The sequence below is a fragment of the Montipora foliosa genome, chromosome 6 (assembly GCF_036669935.1).
Source record: "Montipora foliosa isolate CH-2021 chromosome 6, ASM3666993v2, whole genome shotgun sequence".
NCBI lineage: Eukaryota > Metazoa > Cnidaria > Anthozoa > Scleractinia > Acroporidae > Montipora > Montipora foliosa.
This window is the reverse complement of record NC_090874.1, coordinates 28,540,233-28,550,232: the sequence shown is the minus strand read 5'-3', so window position 1 is coordinate 28,550,232 and position 10,000 is coordinate 28,540,233. Positions and strand designations below refer to the sequence as shown.

Here is a 10,000-nt window from a genome sequence, read left to right as displayed (position 1 = left end):
TGGCACTTGGCTGAAACTCCTCTACGGTGGTCAATTTCCTCAACCAGTTTCCCCCAAAAGCCTGCGCCCTTGGCCAGATTGTGCACGTAAGTAAATGTGTATGACGTGGAATTCATTATGCAACCTGAACGGAGACTGTATTACCAAATGTGCTTTTGTGACACGGGATTGAGTTTGTTTGCCATAATCATTGTTGTGCCACCTGGAAATCAAATTCCTGCCGTTTTAATCTCTTCTCACAACTGAGTGGAGTCATAATTGATCGAAAGAGTCATAAGAAAGCAACTAAAGAAATACATCACAATGTTTGAACAGTACATTCCAATGAACCTAGCCACCCGTACCATTCCCACAAGTCTCCTGTGACTCCGATTCACTACTTGCACAACCCCATAATACATCTCTATACTTTTGCATAACCATTGTTTGCAATTTTTCCTTGGACATTAAAATGTCCAACGAGAAGTCGAAAACAATGCCTATGCAGATTTTTGGGGGAGGGGGGGAGGGGGGTGAAAGAGGTGTATTCTGAGATTTGTGCAAGTAGTGAAAAATAGAGCATCCGTGGAAGTTACTCGTAAGGTCATAGTTTCCACTAGAATTTGTCCTCGTTACTTGCACTAGAATTTCCTCGAATATCCCCGGCATCGGCATCGAAAAAACTCACTTCTTCAGTATTATTTTCTTATAATTTCGGTCCAACTTAAAGTCTTGCGCCTCAACAACATATACGTGCCTGTAACTGAAAATGCTCCAAAAGTTTAGAGAGTACGAAATATGAGCGAAAAAAAAAAGGAAAAAAATCCGAGCGAAATCGAAAAAACTTAATGAAGATGCGATGTTGTGTAATACCTTGTGGTCAGACAGACGCAGGCTTATCACAAAAACATTTCTTACCTTCTGGAGTACCTCTAAGCCTCGGAATTGATCCAAACTTTCCACAAAAACGTTTTTTATTTGGCTTTATTCAGAGAGAAATTTTGCGTTCCGACGAAAAAAAAAATTAGCTTGGCAACGCTTAGCGCAATTATTTACCATATATGGTCATTCTAAGGGATTTGAGCTGATAAACGAGATTTAGTGAACCAATCAGAGCACGAGAAATGCGTTAACCGAGGTTGAAAATTCAATGATTGCTAATATTTCTGTGGTCTTCGCGCTGACAGAGGTCGCATACTTTTCTCCATTCATCTGCCACGTGTAAGCACGCCTGGTGCCCAGGATACATTCAAGTCAATAGCCCTTTTCACGGTTAGTTTTTCTCATTTGCATTACAATGTAATCTAGCATGTATGTGAGGCAATATCGGGCTATTTTGTAGTTTTAACGCGAAATTGCCTCGCTCCCACGTTAGAATACATTGTAATGCAAATGAGAAAAACTAACCGTGAAAAGGGCTATTAATTAATAAGCAGTTAGAGAAGCATCCCCTTGTACCCATCCAATTGCACATAGTGTGACTGCACATTTACATCTAGAGTCATTTTGCTGGGAAAAGCCGGACAGGCTATGTCCAGGTTGGAAGATGTACGCCGACTTTGATAAGAATTGCGAAGTGTCCTCGTGCCCCGATCTCAACTTTGCAGAAATACATCACGAAATGTCTTCAAAACTCTGCTATTCAAGTACAATTACGAATAAGCTAACTTAAAAATAACACGAACGCAAACCTTAACCCAAAAGGCTACAATTACACAGATGATGCTTATACTTAACGGGACACTTCGTGGCGTTTATCAAAATTAAGCGTTCGGCCGCAGTCTTTATTACTTGCAATCTTAAGCCGATGACACACAGCTCAAGATCTTGCAACAATAGAACTTTGAACAATGTTTCACTGAGACGTGTTGATCGGAATAGAGCTGGTCTCGATTTTCGTTCAACAACGTTCAACGTGTTGAATAGCATATTTCAAAAGTCAACATCGCATGACACACAGTTTAACATTTGTTGAACACCAGCTGCAACATTTGTTGATCAACTAATGTTGAACCGTGTGCCACCGACACAAGTTGAAAAAGAGTGCTTCTTGTCGCTTCCAAACTGAATTTAATAAGAAAGACTCCTAATTCTTGCAGACCTAATAAAGTACGACCATAATTCTTTAACCTGTACATGCAAAATTCTCTTTAAAGCCGAGCAAAACGTGAACGCCGCAAAAAAGAACTTCACTTTTTACACTGGGTCGTGTTCTGCCAATGAGCAAGAAGCCTTGCTGAGGATCCGTCAGAATTTTTTAGATGCAGTGAGTCAAAGTCCGCTGGCTAAATTAACATTGTGTGACGCCAGTCAAGGACAAGATTGCGTGGTTGAGAATGTGCGAGTGTACTGTGGTTCTAACTCTAGGAAGAGAAGCGTGGGCGATCAGAGGATTATCACACTAGATTTTGTGATGAAGGACAATAATGCTTCCTCAGATCCCAAGACAGAGGCTGCTAAGTACGTGTTGTCTATGGTTAACTCATGATTATCGGTAGAAATCACATGCAGAATGATTCCGAGATGTTGAAAGCTACTTTTTCTTAAAAATAATATTATTAAATAATTCTGAACTTATTTAACTGTCAAGTGTATTTGACGCTTAGGCACTGATTGGAGACAATGCACAGAATCAACCCATAGCAAATGAAAGAGTGGTTTTTGAGGAGAGGGGAAAACCGGAGTACCCGGAGAAAAACCTAATGAAGCAATGCAGAGAACTACCAAACTCAACCCACATATGACGCCGAGGCTGGGAACATTGGTGGAAGACGAGTGCTCTTACACCACTTTAATCTTTTATTAGGAAGCTTTCAATCACGTAACTTAAGTGGTTTTTGGAAAGGTCTTAGAGCACTGCGCGCTCCTAAGCCAGATTCCATTTAGCTCTTATTCGATTTCGATGAGGAAGGAAAACCGGAATACCCGAGAAAAACCCTTGAGTCAGGTTGAGATCGACTGGAACTCAGTCCACATACCATTGTAGTGGCCATCCCGACTTCCTATTTTAGTGGTAAAATCAACCTCGTATCCCCAGGGTGCTTTTCCCTGGCTTTGGGTGGGACGGGTAATGGTAAAATGTAGGGATATAGACAACACTATATGTCAGTATTATTTATATTCGAAGGAGCGTTCCGTTTGGCTTATGAAAATTACTGAATAGCGGATGTTTCCATTTGCTTTCAATGTTAAACACTGCTGATTCAGTTCAACTGTATTATGAATGTTTCTGGTCAAAGATTTTCTATTTTCTTTCTTTTTGACACTCATCATGGACTGAAAATCGGGATTATCGAAAAAAAAAAACCCGCTTATCGACAAATCCTCTTTTGTACCTGACACATTCATGTGGTATTTCACTTAACAGAGTAAAGAAGATGATGTCCGATTTAGATGTCCTTGCAAAATTTGTGACAGAGAACTTTCCTGCCGACGCTCACATGCCTGACCTCCAAGTGTATACTGCTAACAGTACAGCAGCATGTCCCGCCGGTAAAGTTGTGATGGTGGCGCCCGGAAATAGCCCAGTACTGGAAAGAACAGCATGTGGTAAGGCTGCCATTACATGTAGCAGCTTAATTCTTGTTTCACACCAAGGCTAACTGCGACGACTTGAAAATGTTCTCTCAGTTTTCGAGTTCTTATCAATTGCCATCCATGCCGTCCATAATACCGGTAGACGATGACACAATAAATGATAGTTCCCCATGGCAGCTACTTTGTTACTGATGTTACACCACAATCATCAAATTAAAATATCTTAGAATAGCGAGCCGTATTTATGACCAGTTCTCCGTAGTGAAGGGTCGGTGGTTGAAAGTAATCTCTATATCCTGCTAGAGGATCGGTATCGAAGTTGCCAGAGTTACTAAAAATTGGACTGAAGTGGCAGATAGAACTTTAGACTACTCAAAAGCCTTATATTACTTTGCGGCCAATCACGTGCACGTTCCTTGGAATTCAAGTGAATGATCAAAACTCCTTTGATGTTAAAGTTTTCTTTAGGGCGTGTGCATGGTACTTCTTTTTATGTGAACGAATTGCGATTCAATGTTTCCTTCTTATTTTTTTAATCTTTGTTATACTTTTTTCAGTCGAGTGTCCAGCAGGTTCCTACTACAACAGGGACAGTCAAACATGTCAGAACTGTCAAGAGGGGACCTACCAAAATAGCACGGGGAAGATGACCTGCATCCCATGTCCTCAAGGCACGTGGACTGTTGGAACTCACGCGAGAAACTATACTGAGTGTTTCGGTGAGGCGTCTGGCTTTTGACCAACGATCAGCATATCGATCTTATGCCCTTACTAATGAGTTGGCCTCGTCTCTAGCCTTTGGCTCATTAATTGTCTTTCAGACGGATACGTCGATTCCATGTGAATCCTAGTCTCCTTCGCATCTCTATTTCGGGATTTCATCCAGCTCTCCCGTTTCGTAATAGGAATCCATTTTGCAAACTGGACATTCTTAAAGTTGAAATGGAACAAGTATGAGAAGTAGTCAACGCGGGGAAAACGATTTGCAGCTGAAAAGATTATCCGTACACAATGGAGAGCAGGGGTGGCGCACTGGTGAAAGACTCAAATTGTTCATTATTGCACGAAAAATATGTAAATTGTCATACGTTTCGAGGCTGCTGCCTCTTCATCAGTGGATAAAAAGCAACTCGCCTCCCACCAATGTGGCCCTGGCTCGATTCCCGGTCCCGGAGTCATATGTGGGTTGAGTTTGCTGTTGGTTCCCTCCCATCTCCGAGAGGTTTTTCTCCGGGTACTCCGGTTTACCCCTCTCCTCAAAACCAACACTGCCAAATTCCAATTCGATCCGGAATGCACGGACACATGTTGAACGAGCTCCTGAGCGCTCTTAAGGTTTTTCGTGGGTAAGCAAACAAATTCCAAATTTCAAATTCCAATTCCATACTTTTCAATTCCAATCCAACTGGAGGGGCCGAAAACACAGGTCAGTGCACCGTTTCTCGAAAGTCCCGAAACCTTTCAGACCTTTTTCGTGTGTCATCCAGCTCCACAATAATTTTTTTTTTTTTTGTTAACGTGGAAACATGTTAAAAGAGCAGCCTATCAAAACAAGCGGCCAGCTTCCTGAAGCCCTTACCCTATTTCAGACCCAAATCTGCCAATTTTCCTAACCCTATTTCAGACCTGACCAAACATTTCACACCTGTTTTAATTTCAGATGAATTTTAGCTGTTACACGGTTGGCGTAATAGTTTGGGAAGGGCTTATCGCTTCATGATGAAGAAGTAGCTTCTTGTAGAAAACATACCTAATTGAAGACTTGAGTGCTCAAACCATACCTTATTTAAGACCAAAATGGTAAAAATCGATATACTATTTCAGACCGAAACGGCTAAAAAACCGTACCCTTTGGGGCCGCACATACCTATATGGCCCATATAAAGGAGTGCCCTCCGGGGGGTACACACACCTTTCGTATCAGCTTCGGACAAGCCAACATATTATTAGTTATTCTGTTAAAATCATCCTCAAATAGCTTCATAAGAACCTTTCACTGAGTTAGCCTAGTGCAAGCTACGCACATGATTTACTTTTTTGTCTCAGAAATATGTGAACCAGGTGAATACACAGTTGTTGCGGAGTCGGGCGTTATGAACTGCTTTATGTGTCCAATCGCTACGTACCAACCCAAGTTTCGTGGAACAAAATGTGAACCATGCCCAGCAGGAAAGACAACTCTTCAGAAAGCTTCCACCTCTATTGCAGACTGTCAATAGGCAATTGCATGGTAAAGTATAAATGTACACATTTTTTCAGCGATAGTTGATTTTAATTCAATAGAAATCAGTGGTGTAATTGCTAATGACCAACAAATAGAACCAAAGTTATCTACCGGACCAACTAAAGTGACTCTACTTTACGATAGCGTAAGGAGGCTTCAGCATGCACGTACTTAATTAGGGAGGGCGAGATAGGGGCTCCGGAGAATTTCTACAAGAAATATCTCGAGGAGAAAGGCAAAAATATCCTAGATATGCAAATACGTCTTGTCACTCCTTGTTCACAATTTTGGAAACCATGCTCTCGTGAAACTGATCCACTTTTGAGGGAGGAATGGGTGATACCTACTTACTATGGTGATACCGAGAGCTATGGAAGAACAATTCAAAACGCTTGTCAAGTGTATCTTTGTGTCACGTGGAGTTTTTTTAACTGTGTCAAAGTGTTGTATATTCATCAACAAAATGATTGAAATTGAAAACTACGGTTAAATGTATATGTTTAAAAGATAGAGGCAAAGTTAAAAACGAAGACGGTTTGAGTAGTTGGAAAAATAGAATTAAGGCTGGAAAATTCCAGTCTTAATCAGAGTTCGAGCCCATGACCGTTTTATTATGTTTTTTATTTAAAAAAATCGCTTAGTACCGCTGAATTCAGGTACCATTATGTATTATCTGTAATATAGTTTAGTAAATAACTTTACTTTATTAATAACTGACGACCACTGTTTTTTCTGTTCTCATCTCCACAGGATAGCGTAGAGTCGTGCAAGTGTCATTTCTTCATATTCAAAGTTGAGTGAAATCACACTGTACTGGCTGTGTTCTATGGGCTGAATTTTGAATGTTGTATTAAAAATCACATGCAGAAGAGTCACCAGCAGTATTTGTAGTTTTTCGTTACCCTGAAGAAAGCTATAAATTTCAAAACTGACCCAGCACACTTTGAAATATTTCTCTTGCACTGAGGTAGAAATTACGGGTGTTTATGAAATAATCCATGGCTGTGTTTAGATGAGAGTATTTGTAATACCCTCCACTCCCCCCACCCACTCGGTAGTTATATCGCTCTCCCCAGTTCGCGCTCGCTTTTAAAAACAAAGGTGGCGAAAGTTTGTGCTCGATCCCGACGATCAAACGGAAAAATAGGGGACTGTGAACAGTCTATAGTCAAGACTACAATTTGAGGGGAATTGTGCGTTTTTTGACAAAAGCATGAAACTTCTCACCAATGTCAACCAGGGCACAGTTAACAATTTTGGATATAGAGGCATGCCTGAAATGTCCTAGGACCGAAATAAGCTGGTTTTGAGAAAAATTCTGACGTCAGCAGTTTTCTTGAGACATTTTTTTAGTGCAGAACGTGGTTGCATTCAATCTCGACCCCAGAGCTCTTCTCTTGACTGAGGGAGAGAAGAGCTCTGGGGAACCCTGAAACAAAGTATCCTCTCATTGGTTTTAGTGAAGAACAATCAAAAGCGTCTCTAATTTGGTGCATTCATGTTCGCACGAGGAGTGAGCAGGCGCCGCAAGGTTCACATGGCCCATTTTTGGCTATAACAACCGTACGGCGCTCGTTCTCTGACATAGAGTTTCCCAGAGCCTTGGGTCGATCCGAGGCTCTGGTGTCGAGAATGGGTTGCATTAAAAGAGTTTGTTGAACGGAGTGTCAAGACTTCCGGAAAATATAAAAAATGAATTCGAGCATAATATCACCAGGGATTTGAATTGTTGCTAAGAATAAGCATAATGTAAAAAGAGCATGTTGATAATATATATATAAAAAAAAACTAAAATACTTCTTTTCACAAGTAATCTATAACTTTCAACTAAAGATGTCATCCTAAATTAAACTGACCAAGACATGTTAATTGATCCTACTTAATTATGTAAAACGGAGACCATGTAGACGGGCCCTAAATATTGAAACTTTGTTGATCATAACCAGTCTCGTGTAATTTACGACAGTTTGTCCAAGTTGTCGCAATACTGTTTCACTAATGATAAAAAAAACAGAGATTTCGAAAATCACCGTAAGCACTTGCATAGCGAATTCACAGCTCTACTGAATTTTATTCATTAGAGGACGTGAAATTGTCCTTTTGTTCCATTTATCGTAAAAACCCAAACGAATGCAGTCATGAAGTTTGTTGGAAATGCATGGGTTTTATTTGCATGATCAGTGTACTGATAACTTTCAGTTTCACCAACAATGTAACCTATGCATAGGTAAAAGGTCTTGTTTAGAAAATTGCGTACCTCCGGCTTTAGTTCTATGCGTAGGCAAAAGTTCTTGTTTCGAAAATTGCGCATCTTTGGCTTTAGCACGACTTCGAACATAATTTTACCAGTAGAAACCGAAATATATAAATTTTCAGTACTTCTTTCTAATCGTAAATCTGCATTGTCCATTGTCATTTTCATCGGCAGTTATCAAGACTGTCTGTGATCTTTTGCATTATTTTGTTGGTCAGTAAACACCTTATATACTTTGAGAATGATGCATTCCACAAAAGAGGCTAGCAACATGGCTTGGACCACAAGTGCACAGGGTTGTGCAATGAAGGTTTGCTTTTGAGCACTTGCCCAACCCTCTGCAAGCTTCCTTGTAGGAACAATAAACGAGCTCATAGCAGCTTTGCTGGGCTTCTGGAAGTGTTGGCCACAATGGTTTCCATTGACCATTCCTCTCCCATGCATCCCCATTCAGCAGGACTTGGAAGCTCTGGAATTGCTGGGTGTAATTGACTCCAAACGTGGCCGCGACCTTGATACGATGCTCGGAGGATATTTTAGTGCTGCAGGACGTTGGGGGAATCTTGTATATAAACTAAGGGAACGCATGAGAAATAGTTGCCGTCTTACCTACTGGACTATTACTACTATATTAGACTTCTGTTGGTCAAGATAGGAAATTCAAAGACCTCGATCAGATTCCTTCATTAGGGCTTTCGTAGCCTGATATGATAGTCTGCCGACCAGGTTAGGTTTGTGAATCTTTGTTAGAGTGTAGAAAACAGAAATTCGTGGCGGATTTGGTTTTGGAAACCTATGAAACAAACCTCCAATTCTAACTCAATTCCTCAAAGAAATGCCATTTTCCTTTACAATTTTCATTTCAACGAGAAAAACTATCTCTAAGCACACGAAACCGCAATGGGAACAAAAATGGCATTATCTTTTGCTGATATTTTCATGGTGGAACGGTTGAGACACTAAGTCCTTACAAAACACTAATTTGGAAAAGATACATTGACGATATCTTTTTTTCTATGGAGCATAAACAAAAAAGCAATAAGCAACTTCACAGAGCTAGCAAATAGCTATGATCCTACAATAAAATTCACGGCTGAGATATCAGATACTGAAATAACATTCATGGATACATATACGTAGATAAGGGCAAGAGATTCAAAAAGATAAAGAAAACATTCTATTCTTGACGTGTGTTTTCAATACACGCAATTTAACTCCTGCCACCCTCCAGGCGTCAGAAAAGGCTTCATCAATGGCGAATCCCTTAGGCTTCTTAGAGCTATATCTCTTCAAAAACACATCGCATAATTCAAATAAAGATTATGCCACGGAGGTTACAGCCGCTACTAAGAGAAAACTTTAAAAACCCTCCCTAAATTGGCCGTTTTTATACTAGAGACGCATAATCCGTCCAGACGAATTATGCGTCTCTCATGTTATCCGTCTAGTGTAAACACGGCACGAACTATATGAGACGTATAATTCGTCTTGGACGAACTTGGGCAAACATTTTTTCTTCGTCTGTTAAATTCGTCTAGTATAAAGACGGGCACTAGACGCATAATGCGTCTGGACGAACTTTCCAGTTTAGTGCGTCTTCGAGGACGCACTAAAATAGATTCTTCGTCCAGACGCATAATGCGTCTTGTGGCCGTCTTTATACTAGACGAATTTAACAGACGCAGAAAAAATGTTTGCCCAAGTTCGTCCCAGACGAATTATGCGTCTCTAGTATAAAAACGGCCATTCATACAGAAAAGGGAGGTCCTTGAATTATTTACAAGTTAGAACAAAAGATCTGAGGTCTTTGAATTTCATATCTTGACCAATAGGAGTCACGTTTGGCCTGTCTACACCTTGAAACATTTTTTATGTAAGCTTCTCTAAAATTTAATGCTATTTGCAGAGTTTTTTCTGTTAATCAAAATAAAGGAAATGCAATATGAATACGACATTTTGCTGGTTTCTGGATCAAAATAACACATTTCTGAATAGATCTGTAGCTC

The 10,000-nt window shown here is 40.3% G+C and overlaps 2 protein-coding genes across 9 annotated transcripts in view; one reads left to right on the top strand and one right to left on the bottom strand.

Moving 5' to 3' along the window:
• The window catches only part of LOC138007089 (sushi, von Willebrand factor type A, EGF and pentraxin domain-containing protein 1-like), a 33,542-nt gene extending 26,911 nt beyond the window's left edge, over nucleotides 1-6,631 (top strand). For both annotated transcript variants that reach the window (XM_068853808.1, XM_068853809.1), the window contains exons 7-12: nucleotides 1-86; nucleotides 2,136-2,439; nucleotides 3,347-3,528; nucleotides 4,074-4,235; nucleotides 5,563-5,746; nucleotides 6,491-6,631. The exon at nucleotides 1-86 is cut by the window's left edge and continues 169 nt beyond it. In XM_068853808.1, coding sequence (XP_068709909.1) covers nucleotides 1-86; nucleotides 2,136-2,439; nucleotides 3,347-3,528; nucleotides 4,074-4,235; nucleotides 5,563-5,735 — 907 coding nt within the window. In that variant the 3' untranslated portion in view covers nucleotides 5,736-5,746; nucleotides 6,491-6,631. The remainder of the gene's footprint in view (nucleotides 87-2,135; nucleotides 2,440-3,346; nucleotides 3,529-4,073; nucleotides 4,236-5,562; nucleotides 5,747-6,490) is intronic.
• LOC138007093 (centrosomal protein of 83 kDa-like) overlaps nucleotides 1-10,000 on the bottom strand; it is a 622,454-nt gene that overhangs the window by 289,144 nt on the left and 323,310 nt on the right. The window lies entirely within an intron of this gene.